Source organism: Schistocerca serialis, chromosome 2, assembly GCF_023864345.2.
Source record: "Schistocerca serialis cubense isolate TAMUIC-IGC-003099 chromosome 2, iqSchSeri2.2, whole genome shotgun sequence".
NCBI classification, from domain to species: Eukaryota; Metazoa; Arthropoda; class Insecta; order Orthoptera; family Acrididae; genus Schistocerca; species Schistocerca serialis.
Window position 1 is genome coordinate 612,202,027 of NC_064639.1, and position 22,140 is coordinate 612,224,166.

The 22,140-nt window shown below is 39.5% G+C and overlaps 1 protein-coding gene across 3 annotated transcripts in view; it reads left to right on the plus strand.

The window, feature by feature from the left end:
* Positions 1 to 22,140, plus strand: part of LOC126455643 (glucose dehydrogenase [FAD, quinone]-like) — a 191,172-nt gene that overhangs the window by 49,178 nt on the left and 119,854 nt on the right. For 2 of the 3 annotated variants that reach the window (XM_050091408.1, XM_050091409.1), the window contains exon 3: positions 20,153 to 20,339. The exons of the other annotated variant lie outside the window; for it this stretch is intronic. In XM_050091408.1, coding sequence (XP_049947365.1) covers positions 20,153 to 20,339 — 187 coding nt within the window. The remainder of the gene's footprint in view (positions 1 to 20,152; positions 20,340 to 22,140) is intronic. 3 annotated transcript variants of the gene reach the window in all.

The window sequence follows — 22,140 nt, forward strand, 5'->3', positions numbered from 1 at the left end:
GACAGAATAGAAGGAGTGAGCCATGAGGAAACTCTTCAGTTTAGACTTAAAAGAGTTTGGGCTACTGCTAAGATTTTTGAGTTCTTGTGGTAGCTTATTGAAAATGGTTGCAGCAGAATACTGCACTCCTTTCTGCACAAGAGTCAAGGAAGTGCATTCCACATGCAGATTTGATTTCTGCCTAGTATTAACTGAGTGAAAGCTGCTAACTCTTGGGAATAAGCTAATATTGCTAACAACAAACGACATTAAAGAAAATGTATACTGTAAGGGCAATGTCAGAATTCCCAGATTTTTGAATAGGGGTCGACAAGACGTTCTCGAACTTACACCACATATAGCTCGAACAGCCCGTTTCTGAGCCAAAAATACCCTTTTTGAATCAGAAGAATTACACCAAAAAATAATACCATATGACATAAGCGTATGAAAATATGTGAAGTAAACTACTTTTCGTGTTGAAGTGTCACTTATTTCAGATACTGTTCTAATGGTAAATAAAGCAGCATTTAGCTTCTGAACAAGATCCTGGACATGGGCTTTCCACAACAGCTTACTATCTATCCGAATGCCTAGGAACTTGAACTGTTCTGTCTCGTTTATAATATGCCTATTCTGTTTGATCAAAATATCGGTTCTTGTTGAATTGTGAGTTAGAAAATGTAAAAACCGAGTCTTACTGTGATTTAGCATCGAATTATTTTCCACAAGCCACGAACTTATTTCATGACGTACATTATTTGTTACTGTTTCAATATTACACACAAGATCCTTCACTATCAAGCTGGTGCCATCAGCAAACAGAAATATTTTTGAATCACCTGTAATACTAGATGGCATATCATTTATATAAATAAGAAACAGCAGTGGCCCCAGCACTGACCCTTGGGGAACGCCCCACTTAACAGTGCCCCATTGGGACTGAACACCACTACCACTCTCAATATTGCGGAGAATTACCCTCTGCTTTCTGTTCTTAAAGTAAGAGGTAAACCAATTGTAAGCTATTCCCCGTACTCCATAATGGTCCAACTTCTGCAGTAATATTTTGTGGTCAACACAGTCAAAAGCCTTCGTTAAATCAAAGAAAACACCTAGCGTTCGCAACCTTTTATTTAATCCGTCCAAAACCTCACAGAGAAAAGAGAATATAGCATTTTCAGTTGTTAAGCTATTTCTAAAACCAAACTGAACATTTGACAGCAAATTATGTGAATTTAAATGCTCCAGTAACCTTGTATATACAACCTTCTCGATAACTTTAGCAAACACCGATGGCATAGAAATAGGTCTAAAATTGTCAACATTATCAATGTCTTCCTTTTTATAAAGTGGCTTCACTATCGAGTACTTTAATCGGTCAGGAAACCAACCACTCCTAAAGGAAAAGTTACAGATATGGCTGAGAACTGGGCTAACATACATAGAACAATACTTCAGTATTCTGCTAGATACCCCGTCATATCCATGAGAGTTCTTGGTCTTTAGTGATTTAATTATTAACTCAATCTCCCTCTTGTCAGTATCATGGAGGAGCATTTCAGGTAACAGTCTCGGAACACTTTTTTCTAAGAGCGCTATATGATTCCCTGTTGGGACTAGGTTTCTATTTAGTTCACCTGCTATATTCAGAAAGTGATTATTAAATACTGTACATATATGCGACTTATCAGTAACATGGACATTCCCACTACACACTGATTCTATATCCTCGACCTGTCTCTGCAGACCAGCAACTTGCTTTACGACTGACCATATGGTTTTAATTTTATCCTGAGACTTAGCTATTCTATCTGCATACCACATACTTTTTGCCTTCCTAATAACTTTTTTAAGCACCTTACAATACTGTTTGTAATGGGCTGCTGCATTTAGATTTTGACTGTTTCTAACGTTTTGATATAATTGCCACTTTGTTCTACAAGATATTCTTATCCCTCTAGTCAGCCACCCAGGCTGCCTGTTTGTGCTAGTACCCTGTTTTAAACGTTCTAACAGAAAGCAACTTTCAAAGAGCATGAGAAAAGTCTTGAGAAAAGCATTATATTTATCATCTACTGTATCAGCGCTGTAAACATCTTGCCACTCTTGTTCCTTTATAAGGTTTACAAAGGTCTCTACACCAACTGGATCAGCTTTCCTGAACAGCTGATGACTATATTTAACACGTGTTGCAGCACAAAAATCTTTTAAAGTTAAAATTTGTGCATCATGATCTGAAAGGCCATTCACCTTTTTGCTAACAGAATGCCCTTCTAGTAATGAGGAATGAACAAAAATGTTGTCTATGGTTGTTCTACTGTTCCCTTGCACTCTCGTTGGAAAGAATACGGTTTGCATAAGATTATATGAGTTAAAGAGGTCTACCAGCATCCTCTTCCTTGCACAATCACTTATACAATTAATATTGAAGTCACCACATATAACTAACTTTTTGTATTTCCTATAAAGTGAACCAAGAACCTCCTCTAGCTTTAACAAAAATGTTGTGAAATCGGAGTCTGGGGATCTATAAATAACAACAGTTAGAAGTTTAGCTCCGTTAAATTTAACCACACCTGCACAACATTCAAACACCTTCTCAGTGCAGTACTTTGAAACATCAATTGACTCAAATGGGATGCCGTTTCTCACATACATGGCTACTCCCTCACACTGCAAAGAGCTCCTCGAAAAGCTGCCAGCCAACCTGTATCCTGGTAAAGGAAGCCTCTGAATTATCTCCTTATTTAAGAAGTGTTCAGATATACCAATAATTTCAGAGTCAACATCTATAAGCAGTTCACTAACTTTATCTCTAATACCTTGTATATTTTGATGAAATATACTAATTCCCTCATTACTCGGATACCTAAGCTTTGTCAAAAGTGATTCCCCTGTTAGAGAGACTTCCCTTAAGCAGGAATACCTATCAGCTGACTTCAATCTAAAAAAGGTGCAGCTCTAACACCCACTACTGCAGGAATTTTCTCATGAGTGATCCCACCAACCCCACCTATGCTGTCACCTATAAGCTTTGCCAACCTCCCCTTCCCATACCTGTTGAGGTGCAGGCCATGTCTAGTGAAACCCGTCCTGCTGATAGGCTCCACCGACACCACTGAAATGTGACCCATGCTTTCTGTCATCAGCGCACCCCCAAGTCTTGTGTTATTACGCCTGACGGCTGTATTAAGATGAGGCAGATCGTGACGCTGAAACAGTTCCACGAAATGCACATTCGTGTTGCCAGCCTGAGTGGCTATCTTTTCCAGGTCACCATCTATGTTATACTCCCCATCCCTACCAATACTATTACCAGCCCCACCCACAATCACTACCTTTTTGTATCAGTAACTTCTGATGACTAGAAAGTGTACTGCAAGATAGCCCAGCAACTGGGAGACGATTACTGGAAGTGCAACGGTGTTTTAAAATTTGTGGTAGATGAAATCTTTATCGATACTGCTGAATCTGACAGTAGTGACGATAATAGTGAATATGATCCAAAGAGGAATATAATGAGACTGATTCTGAGTGTCCTTATGTGTGCTTGCAGTTCAGTGTTGCATATGTTATTAAATGTTCAGAACTTTACTATCACAATCTAAGTTTTACTACAGCGCTTTTTAATTTTGAATTGTCTATGAGAACTGATCCAGTATTGGTAGCAGTATGCACCACCATTCGATATAAATCTATCAATTTTGATTTCATGAATCTTGTAAGCTTTTGCTTCATGCGTCTCAGTTTTTACTTTCCAGGTGTGCAATATGCAACAGTTAACAGCTGGTGTGGTGGCCAGTAGATGGCACTGTCCATGCCGCTTGGAGCATTAATTGATATGGTGTTGCAAGTGACATAAGCCCTGCTCCCGCTTCCTCTCCTTCCTCTCACCCCTTGGTAGCATATGTGTTGGGAGTCAGTGGATAGAGATGCTTCCTCATCTCCCTGCACCCTCACTCAATTTGTTTTGCTCCTTGTGAACAGACTATAATCTAAAAATACTCTGGATTGTATTGTTTATGTATTTGTGACAGACAGTGTAGTTTAGCTAAAACTGTCAACATTACATCTAAATTCAGCTTCACATCAGCATTATTTTCTTGAAAAACATTTTAGATTATGTATGACTGTCCTTCATGAAGATTGGTTGAACAGCATTATCCTATTGGTGGTACTATCCATGTTTCGCCCTCCAACCTTTGAATTAACTTGCCTTTTATGGGGAATGTGTAGTTTCAAATGGTTCAAATGGCTCTGAGCACTATGGGACTTAACTATTGAGGTCATCAGTCCCCTATAACTTAGAACTACTTAAACGTAACTAACCTAAGGACACCACACACAACCATGCCTGAGGCAGCATTCAAACCTGCGATCGTAGCGGTCGCGCGGTTCCAGACTGTAGCGCCTAGAACCGCTCAGCCAAATGTGTAGTTTAATGCGGAATCTGAACCAAGTTGTGACTTGGCACTGTTTGCATATACAAAACACTGTTAGAGATAAAGTAAGTTGTAGGTAAAGGTGAAGTTCCACATCAGATGCAGCATGAAGGGGCATGTGGTCACCCCACTCTCCCAGCCTTTGCTGGGTTTCTTGACCTTGGAACCACTATTAATCAGTCAAGTAGCTCCTCATTTGGCCTCATAAGGCTGAGTGCTCGCCACTCCAGTCCTCCCACAAAGGAAAAATCCCTGGCAGTACTGGGAAGTAAACCCAGATTCCTTGCATGGCAGTCATCCGCACTGACCATTCAGCTGCTGAGGTGGACAAAGGAAGCCATAAGTGACAGAAAAAGTCTTACCTCTGACTGAGGGTTTAACGACAGACCTTTGGTTTTGTAGTCTGACACGTATTTGCATAGCTGTCAATCCATAAATCTTTCTTATTGATAGTTGATTCTTTTAAACTAATACGGATTAGAATAACAAAATGATTGACAATTGGGCATAGAAGGTCATGCTTAAACAGCAAACACAGTATGTGGCAGCAGGAGCTGCGGTATTATGTTACAAACCTACCCCACAAGTCCTCCATGTAGTACTGAATTCACTTTACTGGATTGTTATAAGCTTATCACTTTCCTATTCCATGCACTGTGTTGTAAAAAATAAACATGCACCACAAAGAGGAATAAAGCACACAATGAAACAAATCACAGCCATTAATATTAATGTAGTCCCCAATTGATTTTGTTTAGTGGCACCTGGAGCAGCAGAGTGATACAACAACAGTGAACAGAAGGAAAGTTAAGGACGAGCTCATTATCTGGTAGGTTTCTTTTGAATTATTATAATTGTGTATCAGAAAAATGATTCCTAAGGACACCATGTGTATTGAGTTTCTCTACGTTATATACTGAGCAGGGCTATTTCCAGATTTCTCTCTCTGATCCAAATAATAATGACAGAACATTTAATGTGCATTACCACAGCTTCATTCCATATCCTTTTCTTACTTCTCAGAGTTACTTTTACCGAGTGTCCAGGAATATAAGTTTTTCAGCCCTTAACCCTCGAGCAGGCACGCCTATGTATAAAGTGCACCAACCACAAATAACATTGTCATGTACTGTTCAATTGTTATTTTACAATTATGAGCCCATACCTATTCCTTCATTATTGCTTCAGCTAGCACGGTGATAAGTGTGCCGTCATATGTCCCAGTGAGCAGTAGTAATATAAAATAAACAGTGAGCTATGTGAGGAAAAATGTATGATCTGTGCAAGAAAATCACTCAGATTTTGAGCTAGCAGCACAATTCCACAATGAAGCAGTTATCTATGATGTAAATAACAATCAAATAAGTAGGAGGTTGGAATCTGATGCCACAGCATTGTTTAGTGGGTCGAGTGGATCATTACTGTGGGGCAATGCTTGTATGCAGCAACAGAATAATGTAATGAAAGTTTATTTTATTATTGTTTAATTAAAGAGTGATTTAAATCATGTAATGTAAATTAATTTTATCATTGTTTAGTTAAACTTAGATTAAATTATGATTATTTGCTCATACATGTTTACCTTGCTAACATAAAGACAACTATTCTTTACATGTGTACAAAGTATGCCACATGCCTGCTCATATTACAAAAAACCGCGTGCCCGCTTGAGGCTTAAATGGACTACATCCACTGCTTCATTGCTTCTTTGAAGTATCATACATTTACTGTAACGGTTAGGAGAGTCAAGACATTCCATATCCTGATATTTTCCACAACCACACCTGGCATCATATTCATTTATAAGCCCCCATTTGATCAAATTTGGCTTCACTAGTGCTTCGCTTGTTCCGACACAGTCCAAGCTCCTTCAAATTTCCTCCCACAAGATCTAACTGCTGTGTTTAGTGGGGTTTAAGTGTTCCAGGTCCACAGGACCTGCCACATAAGATGTGGCATTCAGTGGAAGTATGCTTGAATTTTTCTTTATGTTCATGACCATTTCTTTGGGAATTAGGGTCTATAAGACCAGCTGTTTTGTATAGCTTATTGAGCAGCATAGGTTTTATGCAACTGGTTATTAGTTCTGCTGCAGAGTATTGTGTGTGGTTGGTGGTTCTCAGCAACTTTGGTTTTGGTCTAGTCCCAGATTTGCTGTTGCAATAGCCAATTTTCTCAGTATGTTATTTCTTGCTGCATATTTGTGATATGGCTTCTGATGGTAGTGTCAGGATGAGCTTCATTCCACGGGGTTCATATTATGAAGTCACTGTGAAAGTTCTGCATTTGATTGTTAGTAGATCTATGTTGTTGCATTTGGCCTATTTGTCTTTGACTGTATCCTGTTTTGTGAAGATTACACTGGTATACTTAGGGTGTGGAGTTTCTACAGCTAAGCACATTCTCTCTGTTCCTCATCTCATTTTTCCTTCTTCCCAGTGCGTTTATTGAATGCACAATATGTCCCATTTTTGTGTGTGACTAAGTTCCAGCAGAGTTTGTTGTTTATTTTAGGTGATTCCCTTGATGTTTAGGCAAGCAGTGATCAAATTTGGCTCTGACAAGTGGCATTTCTCTATTTTGTTTTGCTCTGATTTATGCTTGTGGAAGGATTGTCTGTTGCTTTTTATCACAATGTTTCCAGAGCACGAGGCTACTTGCGCCCCCCCCCCCCCCCCCCCCGTGCACCCCCTTTTCTATAATGCAGCTGTGGCAGAAATGATAAAACATTGAAATCAGTGGCCACCTGAAGGAATGAAATCATCCTCAATGTGGCTGGTAATGTTGTACCTAGTGATAAACAAATACAGATGCATGAGATACACTTTGAAGTTTTTGTGTTTCTAGCAAACTGTTGCCGACTAGGTGGGATTATCCTTAAACTATCTTTGTAGTCATTCAGTGACTTAGGACATATTTCCTGCAAGACTTAAAAATACTGTAGAAACATCTCTTTATAAAACTGGAGATAAGCAAACCATGTATGAGGGTTGGAACTTAAATAGAGGCAACTTTTTATTCACAACCAATTCAAAAGGGTTACATGTTCGCACCTGCTACTGTCATTCAGAGTAGCCACCATTGTTGTGTAGAACCCGTTGCCAGTGATGTGGAAGGCATAGTATACTGTTAGCAGAGCCTGTTCCGTTGATGGTGCAGAGCCTGTTCTGTTGATGGTGCGAGTGGAGCGGTCTAAAGTTATGGTGATGCTTGTGTATGACTGTGATGGTGTTATCCTAACGCATTACATTCCTCCATGACAGACCATCAGTGCACAATATTACTGTTCGTTTTTGGAGCATCACCTGCAACCAGCTTTGCAAAAGAAGCTGCAACACTTTCTGAACAACCCACTCATAATTATGTGTGACAATGCATGGGCCCATACAGTGCGAGCTGTGGCTGCTCTGTTTGGTCGATGGGACTGGGAAGAACTGTACCATCCACCATACTCCCCGGACGTAAGTCCTTGTGACTTTGATTTGGTTCTGAAGATGAAGGAACCATTTCATGGCATTTGATTCAGAACTGTTCCCGAGATTCGACAGACAGTAGACCACTCCATTCGCACCATCAACAGAACATGCTCTGCTAATGGTATACTGCACCTTCCACATTGCTGGCAATGGGTTCTACACAACCTTGGTGACTACCTTGAAGGACAGTAACAGGTGCAAACATGTAACTCTTTCGTCTTGGTTGTGAATAAATAGTTGCCACTATTTAAGTTCCAACCCTCGTATAAATAAAGTCTTTTCAAGTTTTTGAGAAAGTAATCATCATGAAATATGGGCTCATTTTCCTGAGCAGAAATTGTTAACTAACTGCCACTCAGTTTGACTTTCATAAAGAATTCTCAGTGGAGGAAGCCATATGGGTGTCTCAAAAAGGAAGTCCTGACCGAGCTAAACAGGAAAAGATTCAGTTGGCAGGTTGCTAAAACCTTTGATTGTGTGGATCCAAAATATTGTGGAATTCATAGAGTGGTTACACAAGGTTCAGTACTGGGTCCATTCCTGTTCATGTCTTAATAAATAATCTTCATTTACTTTAAAGAATGATTCAAAAACTGTACCATATGCTAATGAAGCAGTTGTACTGATCTTGGCTGGAAATCAGTGTTAACAGACACAGATCAACAGCTGACAATTTAATTCATATTAATCTCGTAACTAATATTATGCAACTTCATGCAATTAAAAGTGACCTGCTAATATCAGAAGTAGACATTAACTGTCACACATTGAATGAAACACCGCGCGTAAAATTTTTCTGGGTCACACTGGGTTACAAGTTCACTCCTAAAAAATTTAATCAAGGAACTGAGTTTGGCACATTGTAAATTTAAACCCAAGTGTGTTGACTTATTGTGCATGTTTTCACTTACTTTTGTTTTATGCAATTGTCTTCTGGGACAGTACATCTAAAGTTAGCATTCATTCAGCAAAATTGAACAGTAAGAATATTATATATAATAAAGAATTGCACATTTTGCAGAGGCCTTTTTAAGTACCCCCACCAACATAGTGGCACAGTGCTAACTACACTGTACTCAGATTTAGGAGGACAACCATCTTGTTGCCATTTAAATTTAGGTTTTCTGTGAATGGTACCTTTGAGAAGGGCACGGTGAATTTCCTTCTGAAATGGAGTTAGTATTTAGTCTCTAATGACCTCCTCATCAACAGGAAATTAAACACTAATCTTTCTTTTCTCTGTATTGATCTTAGAATTTCAACACTCTGTTCCAAATACAGGTACTCCTAATGTTTTCTGTTGCCGATCATAAAAGCTGGGTTCAACTGAATTTTGATTTACAGAATCACAATACAAATTATGTAAATAATTTTTGGGCAAACTTGATCTCCTTGTGTAGGGTTTACAGTGCTGTTGGATACTCAATCTCTCACCTAATATAACTAAAATATTGTGAATTCCTACCAATGCAAAGAAGAATGATAACTATTTCTTTGAAGCTTATGATTATATACATGTCAATATTAAACTACCCACTGCAACCCTCACTTTAGGGCAAACAACATTTATTGCACACAGATAAATTTTCTGTAACAACAGATTCCACTATCTACAAGTATTAGTCCATGAAACTGAAAAATAATAGTTCTTGATATAAATTAATTTAAAATCTAGTCTTGTCTGACAGTGATATACAAGTAAGTTCAAACATTACTACTTCATTATGCATGCAGAAGGAAATTATTATATTAAGCAAGGTTCCACTTAAGTCTTATGGTAATGGAAACAAATATGCTCATCGGCCAAAGCACTATACAGCAAAAGAGTAAATCAGACCAGGTAAACAGGAGCAGTTGTCATTGTTCACTTGTAGAGGCAAAGTCAGATGATAGCATCTGAGACCAAATCAGCTACTGGGGAGCCTTATATTTACCTGCTATTGAAGTTCACATGACATACCTACACTCATGATCATAAATTAAGGATAATGCAGATACATGGGGAAACAATGCTCTGGTGGGTGGCTTGTGGGATTAAATCACATTAGGGTATGACCATGTGGTGCATTTGACCTGTGGTTGTCGCACAGTGTCACTGGCACCAGTCCAAATAAGCAGAGGTGTGTTGGTGCATGTCAGAGTACAGTGTGGTGAGTAAGTGTGCAGACATTTTCAGAGTGCTAATGGTGACTGTGTTTTGAAAATGGCTCAAAGAACACATATTGATGACATTATGAGGGGTAGAATACTAGGCAACTGGAGGCTGGTCAAAGACAGCAGGCCATAGCATGGGCCCCCCATGTGCCACAAAGTTTGATCTCAAGATTATGGCAACGATTCCAGCAGATAGGAAACATATCCAGGTGCTACAGTATGGGACACTGACAGTGTACAGCTCCACAGGAAGACCGATATCTCACCATCACTGCCCACAGACGGCCACGGAGTACTGCAGGTAGCCTTGCTCGGGACCTTACCGCAGCCACTGGAACAGTTGTCCCCAGACACACAGTCTACAGACGACTGAACAGACATGGTTTATTCACCTGGAGACCTGCAAGGTACATTCCACTGATCCCTGATTACAGGAGAGCCCGTAAAGCCTGGTGTCAAGAACACAGTACAGGGTCAGTGGAACAGTGGTCCCAGGTTATTATGTTCATGAATCAGTTCAGGAATAGTCTGAACAGTGATTCTCATTCAGATTTTCATCTGGCGTGAACCAGGAACCAGTTATTAACCCCTTAATGTCCTTGATAGGGACCTGTATGGAGGTCATGGTTTGATGGTGTGGGATGGGATTATGATTGGTGCACGTACACCCCTGCATGTCTTTGACAGAGGAACTGTAACAGGTCAGGTGTATCGGGACATCATTTTGCACCAGTATGTCCGCCCTTTCAGGGGTGCAGTGGGTTGCACCTTCCTCCTGATGGATGATAATGCACGGCCTCACCAAGCTGCCATCGTGGAGGAGTACCTTGAAATAGAAGATATCAAGCAAATGGAGTGGCCTGTCTGTTCTCCAGACCTAAACCCCATCCAGCACGTCTGGGATGCTCTCAATCGATGTATCGCTGCATGCCTTCAAACCCCTAGGACACTTCGGAGCTCCGACAGGCACTGGTGCAAGAATAGGAGGCTATACCCCAGCAGCTGCTCGACCACCTGATCCGTAGTATGCAACCTGTTGTACGTCCTTTGTACATTGTGATCATATCCCATATTGATGTCGGGGTAAATGCACAGGAAACAGTGGTATTTTGTAGTACGTGCGTTTCAGGACGGTTTTCTCAACTTATCACCAATACTGTGGACTTAAAGATCTGTGTCGTGTGCGTTCCCTATGTGCCTATGCTATTAACGCCAGTTGTGTGTAGTGTCATGTTGTGTGGCACCGCATTCTGCAGTTATCCTTAATTTATGAGCATGAGTGTAGTATACCATCGGCTTTTCTGCCACAGATGACCACCGATTGAAAGTGGAAACATTTGAGAAACTTACACTTACGACATTTTTGAGCATGGACCATAAAAACCAGACATAGATTGTGCAGATGTTCTTCTGACATGCAGCTAGTGAGCATAATATCACCGAGGTAGTTTACACAACATGGAATTCCTGCAATAGTATGTCTAAGAATTCTCTGGAATATGGCAAGAGTGCTAACCACACCAAAAAGCAACATGTTATATTGACAGAGAACAAATGGTATCATCAAGATTAAAACCTTCCTTAAGTCGTCAGCAAGAAGTAACTGATAATATGCATTGGCTAAATCCATTATAGAAAAGAGTTTTCCTTTTGAAAGTTAAAAAAAATTTCACCTGGTTGAGACAAGGTATAAGAATCAGTGTGTGCTTTTACATTATTGGTTTGGTTAATGTCACCACACAGTCAAATAGACTGTAGCTCTTCAGCGAGGGAGGGGTCTTACTTTCTTAAGGATTGTGTGTGTGGATCTGGGGCTAAGCAGATCTTACATCATACATTAAACTTTCCTCATATGACACCTCTTACACACACACACACACAAACACACACACACACGTGCGCCTTACCCTTACATTCAGCTACTCAGCCGATCAAAACCTGTGGTTCGAGATACATAGCTACTTACAGGTCTGACTTGTGATGATGCAAGAATTGCATTTTCACCCCTATCACGTGTATTGGGTTAGAAAAATAGTTGGATAATAAAGAAAATATATTAGACAATGGCAACACAGACACATTAACAATGACAATAACTTTTGAACCAAGTAGATACCAATAATAACCTACCTACAGATTTGTAGTCAGCAAAAATGCCCATTGGTATTCTGGACTTTTAACATCACTTGCTTGAAGCTGCAGCATGAGACATTTTTGACATCATCTTGAGCCTTTTTGAATGGCTGGCAGATCCTGTGACTGCTGCTGTGTAGAACTGGTTAAGTGCTTGATGATTTCTGATGCTGGTTTAGCTGTCAGTGCCAAAACTCAAGAAATGTTGCATTTGGCAAACCAATTTGGGAACCTCCTCATCACCAACATTGTAACCCTCACTTTAGGGCCAACAACATGTACTGGATACAAATGAACTTCACGTGGCAACAGATTAAAAATGTATATTAGGCCATGAAACCAAACATTGGTTCTTGATAGAAGCAGTTTCATGACTGAAAACCATATGAGTCCAAGCACTACTACTTTGTTACATGTTGTTGTTGTTGTGGTCTTCAGTCCTGAGACTGGTTTGATGCAGCTCTCCATGCTACTCTATCCTGTGCAAGCTTTTTCATCTCCCAGTACCTACTGCAACCTACATCCTTCTGAATCTGCTTAGTGTATTCATCTCTTGGTCTCCCTCTACGATTTTTACCCTCCACGCTGCCCTCCAATACTAAATTGGTGATCCCTTGATGCCTCAGAACATGTCCTACCAACCGATCCCTTCTTCTGGTCAAGTTGTGCCACAAACTTCTCTTCTCCCCAATCCTATTCAATACTTCCTCATTAGTTATGTGATCTACCCATCTAATCTTCAGCATTCTTCTGTAGCACCACATTTCAAAAGCTTCTATTCTCTTCTTGTCCAAACTATTTATCGTCCATGTTTCACTTCCATACATGGCTACACTCCATACAAATACTTTCAGGAATGACTTCCTGAGACTTAAATCAATACTGGATGTTAACAAATTTCTCTTCTTCAGAAACGCTTTCCTTGCCATTGCCAGCCTACATTTTATATCCTCTCTACTTCGACCATCATCAGTTATTTTGCTCCCCAAATAGCAAAACTCCTTTACTACTTTAAGTGCCTCATTTCCTAATCTAATTCCCTCAGCATCACCCGACTTAATTAGACTACATTCCATTATCCTTGTTTTGCTTTTGTTGATGTTCATCTTATATCCTCCTTTCAAGACACTGTCCATTCCATTCAACTGCTCTTCCAAGTCTTTTGCTGTCTCTGACAGAATTACAATGTCATCGGCGAACCTCAAAGTTTTTATTTCTTCTCCATGAATTTTAATACCTACTCCGAATTTTTCTTTTGTTTCCTTTACTGCTTGCTCAATATACAGATTGAACAACATCGGGGAGAGGCTACAACCCTGTCTTACTCCCTTCCCAACCACTGCTTCCCTTTCATGTCCCTCGACTCTTATAACTGCCATCTGGTTTCTGTACAAATTGTAAATAGCCTTTCACTCCCTGTATTTTACCCCTGCCACCTTTAGAATTTGAAAGAGAGTATTCCAGTCAACATTTTCAAAAGCTTTCTGTAAGTCTACAAATGCTAGAAACGTAGGTTTGCCTTTCCTTAATCTTTCTTCTAAGATAAGTCGTAAGGTCAGTATTGCCTCACGTGTTCCAGTGTTTCTACGGAATCCAAACTGATCTTCCCCGAGGTTGGCTTCTACCAGTTTTTCCATTCGTCTGTAAAGAGAATTCTTTACAGACGAATGGAAAAACTAGTAGTATTAGTATTTTGCAGCTGTGACTTATTAAGCTGATAGTTCGGTAATTTTCACATCTGTCAACACCTGCTTTCTTTCGGACTGGAATTATTATATTCTTCTTGAAGTCTGAGGGTATTTCACCTGTTTCATACATCTTGCTCACCAGATGGTAGAGTTTTGTCAGGACTGGCTCTCCCACGGCCGTCAGTAGTTCCAATGGAATATTGTCTACTCCGGGGGCCTTGTTTCGACTCAGGTCTTTCAGTGCTCTGTCAAACTCTTCTCGCAGTATCATATCTCCCATTTCATCTTCATCTACATCCTCTTCCCTTTCCATAATATTGTCCTCAAGTACATCGCCCTTGTATAGACCCTCTATATACTCCTTCCACCTTTCTGCTTTCCCTTCTTTGCTTAGAACTGGGTTTCCATCTGAGCTCTTGATATTCATACAAGTTGTTCTCTTATCTCCAAAGGTCTCTTTAATTTTCCTGTAGGCGGTATCTATCTTACCCCTAGTGAGATAGGCCTCTACATCCTTACATTTGTCCTCTAGCCATCCCTGCTTAGCCATTTTGCACTTCCTGTCGATCTCATTTTTGAGACGTTTGTATTCCTTTTTGCCTGTTTCACTTACTGCATTTTTATATTTTCTCCTTTCATCAATTAAATTCAATATTTCTTCTGTTACCCAAGGATTTCTACTAGCCCTCGTCTTTTTACCTACTTGATCCTCTGCTGCCTTCACTACTTCATCCCTCAAAGCTACCCATTCTTCTTCTACTGTATTTATTTCCCCCATTCCTGTCAATTGCTCCCTTATGTTCTCCCTGAATCTCTGTACAACCTCTGGTTCTTTTAGTTTATCCAGGTCCCATCTCCTTAAATTCCTTTGTTACATAAGCATATCAAAATTATAATACTAATTCAAATTCCATTTATATCTTGCGGTGGGGAAACCACTCGCTCATCAGCTGGAGCACCATACAACGCAAGTCAAAATTAGCCCAGGTAATCCAGTTGTAGAGGTGAAGTTGGATAATAGCAACTAAGAGCGAGTGTTGGTAGGTGTGTGCAGCACATGCTGTGATGCCAAGATTTCTGCTGATTAATACCATCTGGCATACAATAAAACACAAAACAAATACAAAAGATATGAAAATATTATTCCCATATGAATAATGGACCTTCCTGTAGTACTTGATCTTTTTCATATCTTTCAGTCATTACTAAATTAGAAAACACAACTGCTTCAACACACACTTGCTCATTTGTAGATGACTAGGAGACATAACATTTCACAGCTTTAATACATATTGAAATTTTCCCAATAAGTAATTATGCCAAATTCTGTATCCTTTCAAAGTGAATAACACAGTTAAGCTACTACAAACAGCATAGTGAACGCATTATTGTGGCCAAGATAGATACGAAGCCCACACCTACCACAGTAGCTCTGCAGATGATGATATTGATGAAACATATGGTGAGATAAAAGAAATTATTCAGATAGTGAAGGGAGATGAAAATTTAAGAGTCATGGGTGATGGGAATCCAATAGTATGAAAAGGAAGAGAAGGAAACGTAGTAGGTGAATATGGAATGGGAGTAAGGGATGAAAGAGGAAGCCGCCCGGTAGAATTCTGCACAGAGCATAACTTAATCATAGCTAACACTTGGTTCAAGAATCATGAAAGAAGGTTGTATACATGGAAGAAGCCCAGAGAAACTGGAAGGTTTCAGACAGATTATATAATGGTAAGACAGAGGTTTAGGAAGCAGGTTTTAAACTGTAAGACATTTCCAGGAGCTGATGTGGACTCTGACCACAATCTATTGGTTATGAACTGTAGGTTTAAACTGAAGAAACTGCAAAAAGCTCGGAATTTATGAGATGAGACTTGGATAAACTGACATAACCAGAAGTTGTAGAGAGTTTCAGGGAGAGCATTAGGGAATGATTGACAAGAATGGGGGAAACAAATACAGTAGAAGAAGAATGGGTAGGTTTGAGAGATGAAATAGTGAAGGCAGCAGAGGATCAAGTAAGTAAAAATATGAGGGCTAATAGAAATCCTTGGGTAAAAGAATAGAAATTGAATTTAATTGATGAAAGGAGAAAATATAAAATTGCAGTAAATGAAGTAGGCAAAAAGGAATACAAACGTCTCAAAAATGAGATCGACAGGAAGTGCAAAATAGCTAAGCAGGGATGGCTAGAGGACAAATGTAAGAATTTAGAGGCTTATCTCACTAGGGGTAAGATAGATACAGGCTACAGGAAAATGAAAGAGACCTTTGGAGAAAAGAGAACCACTTGCATGAATATCAAGAGCTCAGATGGAAACCCGGCTCTAAGCAAAGAAGGGAAAGCAGAAAAGTGGAAGGAGTATATAGAGGGTCTATACAAGGGCGAGGTTCTTGAGGACAATATTATGGAAATGGAAGAGGATGTAGATGAAGATGAAATGGGAGATAAGATACTGCATGAAGAGTTTGACAGTGCACTGAAAGACCCAAGTCAAAACAAGGCCCCGGGAGTAGACAACATTCCATTAGAACTACTGATAGCCTTGGGAGAGCCAGCCCTGACAAATCTCTACCATCTGGTGAGCAAGATGTATGAGAGAGCCAAAATACCCTCAGACTTCAAGAAGAATATAATAATTCCAATCCCAAAGACAGCATGTCTTGACAGATGTGAAAATCACTGAACTGTCAGTTTAATAAGCCACGGCTGCAAAATACTAACATGAATTCTTTACAGACAAATGGAAAAACTGGTAGAAGCTGACATCAGGGAAGATCAGGTTGCATTCCGTAGAAATGTTGGAACACGTGAGGCAATACTGACCCTACGACGTATCTTAGAAAATAGATTAAGGAAAGGCAAACCTACGTTCCTAGCATTTGTAGACTTAGAGAAAGCTTTTGACAATGTTGACTGGAATAATCTCTTTCAAATTCTGAAGGTGGCAGGGGTAAAATACAGGGAGCGAAAGACTATTTATAATTTGTACAGAAACCAGATGGCAGTTATAAGAGTCGAGGGGCATGAAAGGGAAGCAGTGGTTGGGAAGGGAGTGAGACAGGGTTGTAGCCTCTCCCCAATGTTATTCAATCTGTATATTGAGCGAGCAGTAAAGGAAACAAAAGAAATATTCGGAGTAGGAATTAAAATCCATGGAGAAGAAACAAAAACTTTGAGGTTTGCCGATAACATTATAATTCTGTCAGAGACAGCAAAGAACCTGGAAGAGCAGCTGAACAGAATGGACAGTGTCTTGAAAGGAGGATATAAGATGAACATCAACAAAAGCAAAACAAGGATAATGGAATGTAGTCGAATTAAATCGGGTGATTCTGAGGGAATTAGATTAGGAAATGAGACACTTAAAGTAGTAAATGAGTTTTGCTATTTGGAGAGCAAAAAACTGATGATGGTCAAAGTAGAGAGGATATAAAATGTAGACAGGAAAATGGTGAGGAAAGCGTTTCTGAAGAAGAGAAATTTGTTAACATCGAGTATAGATTTAAGTGTCAGGAAGTTGTTTCTGAAAGTATTAGTATGGAGTGTAGCCATGTATGGAAGTGAAACATGGACAAGAAGAGAATAGAAGCTTTTGAAATGTGGTGCTACAGAAGAATGTTGAAGATTAGATGGGTAGATCACATAAATAACGAGGAGGTATTGAATAGAATTGGGGAGAAGAGAAGTTTGTGGCACAACTTGACTAGAAGAAGAGATCGATTGGTAGGTGATATTCTGAGGCATCAAGGGATCACCAATTTAGTTTCGACGGCAGGGTGGAGGATAAAAATCAAAGAGGGAGACCAAGAGATGAATACACTAAGCAGATTCAGAAAGATGTAGGTTGCAGTAGGTACTGGGAGATGAAGAAGCTTGCGCAGGATAGATTAGCATGGAGAGCTACATCAAACCAGTCTCTGGACTGAAGACCACCACCACAACAACAACAACACTGAGGAAATAGCAACTTTTTAAAAGTAGTATGTTTCATGCCAATTCACTAAGTTAAGTTATCTAGCATAAGCACAAATGATCTTAAGTGTTGTGGTGATAGTTTAATGTTAGTAGTGTATACAGCTTACAGTGGTAAGAGTTGCTTTTATGTTGTTAATGCATATCTTGATTCATTCCACATTTCTGAAGGTTCGCCCTCTTGGTGATGGAATGCATGGCACACTTGCCCTCTCTTCTCACAATGTATCAAAATATTTAGAATCTCTAACGTAAATTTTACGTAACTGTAATATCTTTATTAGATAGATCTTGACTTTGCCAGTGTATGGACAGCAGATAGTGGTGTGTGTGAAGTTACATAAATGCTCTGTTTAAAGTATTAGATAGAATCACAGCTGAATAGTATAGATGGAGGAGTAATGGCCTTTTCAGTAGTATAGATGGAGGAGTAATGGCCTTTTCAGAGTGGCTGTTTTTCTCCTAATATATGTAGGTAATGTAATCTGAAACATTTACAACAATTATCAGTAGATGTAGATTAGGACTACTCATAATTTGTTGTTAGCTCACTTTAGAAAATAGCCAGCAATGGTCATTTATGTCAGTTAATGTATAACTCCTTCATGATGGAATTTACCAAACATAATGTGTATAGTAATGACAAATGGATGAAATATTTTATTCTCTTGCCTCCTCTCATTTGCTTGTAGCAGTTTTCCACTGGTATGGGACCAGTCAGTTTACTTTATCTTTCTTATTTCTCTGTCTTGATCTTTGTCATTCTTGTTTCATTTGCAAGCTACTGGATAATTATTAATCAATTGTTCCTTTTAATTTGTTTTTCAAGTTCGTTTTTTATCGTGCATTTTAATTAACTTTCATCATTTACATTTATTCCTTTGTAGCTGCTCCTCTTGATTTGTACACTGAAAGCCAAAGAAAATGGTATACCTGCCTAATACTGTGTTGGGTCCCCACAAGCACGGAGAAGTGCCTCAACATGACATGGCATGGACTCAACTAATGTCTGAAGCAGTGCTGGAGGGAATTGATACCTCAAATCCTGCAGGGCTGTCCATAAATCTGTAAGAGTACAAAGGGGTGTTGGTCTCTTCTGAACAGCACGTTGCAAGGCATCCCAGATATGCTCAATAATGTTCATGTCTGGGGAGATTGGTGGCCAGCAGAAGTATTTAAACTCAGAAGAGTGTTCCTGGAGCCACTCGTACCAATTCGGGACATGTGGAGTGTCGCATTGTCTTGCTGGGATTGCCCAAGTCCGTTGGAATGCATGATGGACATGAATGGATGCAGGTGATCAGACAGGATGCTTACATACGTGTCACCTGTCAGAGTCATATCTAGACGTATCAGGGATGTTGTGCAGTCATCAAGGGTACACAAGTGGGCCTTCAGCTCTGAAAGCCCATATTGGTGATGTTTCGTTGAATGATTTTTGCTCTGACACTTGGTGATGGCCCAGCATTGAAATCTGCAGCAATTTGCAGAAGAGTTGCACTTATGCCATGTTCAAGAATGCTCATCAGTTGTTGTTGGTTACATTCTTGCAGGATCTTTTTCCAGCCGCAGCAGTGTCAGAGATTTGATGTTTTACTGGATTCCTGATATTCATGGTACACTCATGAAATGGTCATATGGGAGAATCACCACTTCATCACTATCTCGGAAATGCTGTGTCTCATCGCTTGTGTGCCAACTATAACACCATGTTCAAACTCACTTAAATCTTGATAGCCTGCCATTGCAGCAGCAGTAACCAGTCTCACAAATGTGCCAGACACTTGCTGCCTTATATAGGCATTGCCAACCATAGCACCTTATTCTGCCTGTTTACATGTCTCTGTATTTGAATGTGTGTGCCTATACCAGTTTCTTTGGTGCTTCAGTGTATTTGTATCTACATATTATTATTGGCTCTCCTTTTTTAGTTTCTGACAGACAACATGTATTCCAGATGTGATACCTGCCTGTTCACATTAGATATGTTTAATTGTCATAATGATTGTGAAAATATGATGTTATTTTCTCCTATGTACCCCCTGAATGGCTTTAAATGATGTAGAATTATCCATTGGTTATCCCTATTCTGATTATATTTTCAGTTCAAATCATGGACTAAATTGTTTTATAGATTTTTAATTGCAATTCTTGACAGTTTTCTTATCAGTTTGCAATATAGGTTCAACAGCCCCCAATTATGTCATGACCATTTTGTTTTTGGTTTTCTTAATTGGATTACACATATAATTACTAAAAATTATAATGCTAAACTGAAAAAATCTTTTTTTATAATAGTCAAGCAATTGGCCAATGGGAAAAGTTGTAGGAGGATCTGGTGCACTCAATTATGCCATGTATATTCGTGGGCATAAGAAGGATTATGATTATTGGGGAGACAGAGGTAATGATGGATGGCATTACAATGATGTGCTGCCATATTTTAGAAGAGCTGAAGAGCAACGTGGGATAAACATAAAAGATTGTAAGTCAGAAAATTAAATTTCCTCCATATCTCACATTTAATGTGTAAAATAATTAATAATTATATTTGCAATCATAATTTATCACAAAAATGATTTGTTCAGAAGCAGTGTAATGATTTGAGGGGATATAAGGAAGTTCACATGGAAGAAAATAAGCTAGTCAGTGTGACTGAAATATCCTGTCCTCCCCACTACCAGAAATTAAAGCTCCCATTGACTACATAAACCTATAGATGGAGTTCAAATGGCTCTGAGCACTATGGGACTCAACTGCTGAGGTCATTAGTCCCCTAGAACTTAGAACTAGTTAAACCTAACTAACCTAAAGACATCACACACATCCATGCCCGAGGCAGGATTCGAACCTGCGACCGTAGCGGTCTCGCGGTTCCAGACTGCAGTGCCAGAACCGCGCGGCCACTTCAGCCAGCTATAGATGGAGCACTGCTGCTATTGTGAAGGATAGACCAACATTTTTTTGAGTGATTAAAGGAAACCAAGCAAAAATAATTTTTTTTCATCAGGAAGTACATTAAGGCATGTGGAATAAGTTGAGGTATGCATTAACAAAACAGAAGCAACTCAGGAACATAACTGTACACTGTATTTACAACTGACTGTTGCTGTACTGCTTAATGCTAAACATACTCTTGCTGCTACCCTGAAACGAACTGCTGATCCCTCAGATATTAAATAGCTACCGTTTATCTTCTGCCGGTAACTTAGTATTTGTTCAGTATGGAAATTTCTGGAACAATGTAAATAACTTGGGAACAATGTAAATAACTTGGGAGCGACACACACACACACACACACACACACACACACACACACACACACACACACACACACAGAGAGAGAGAGAGAGAGAGAGAGAGAGAGAGAGAGAGGGGGGGGGGGGGGGGGGAGAGTTACTAGTAGGAATATAAAAGGTACAGAAGATAAATGGTAGCTAATTAATATAACTGAGGAATCAGCAGTTCTTTTCAGTATTTTAGCTAATGGTGTGTTGTGTATTTTAACTTGGTATTTACTGTATTACATTGGTATTTTTCAAATAAAATGGTTAGTTACACCTTCACTACCAATATCTGACTGGAGCATGCAACTACTCGTCATGCAGACTTACAATGAATTGGCTATGTAGCTAATAGGTATTTTCAGTCTTTGAGTCTAGATACTCAGATAATATGCAGACGGAGTGCCTAATGTGGTGTGTTCTTTATTTTCCTTTGGACTGGCAGGAACACCCAGTTTCTTACTTTATGTTGGAAGAGAGCTAGTTGTGTTGTGACTGTGGGTTCTTGGATTGCTCTGGGAGAAGGCTCATCAAACTAAAACACTGAAATATTAGTTCCTTTTTTTCACATATATGAATAAAAGATATACTTAACTTTGCCACAGTTCTTTGCAACAAAATTGCTTGATAATTTAAAACTGTCATTGGTTATGAAAGCATCACTTGATGCACTAAGTAACAAACTGTTCCCGTGAGGTACAATGGTCAACATTTACAACAGTGTAAGATCATCTGAAAATATAAAAGTCACTGTCCTATGCAATGATGATGTCTGCTGTTGCTGAGGTGTCAAACTGGGGTTGAATTCTTGCATGTTCGACACTATGTTGACCTCAGTGTGAGGGTGCTGCTATGCTGAGAGAGAGATAGGGTCTTCAGGAGCACCTTCCATGTGTTGTTATGGATTGCAGTGAAACCTCCCTAACATCTGTGGTATAGATATGTGTTGCTGGCTTTGATGTGGCACTGTGATCTCTGAATGATACAGCATCACAAGTTGA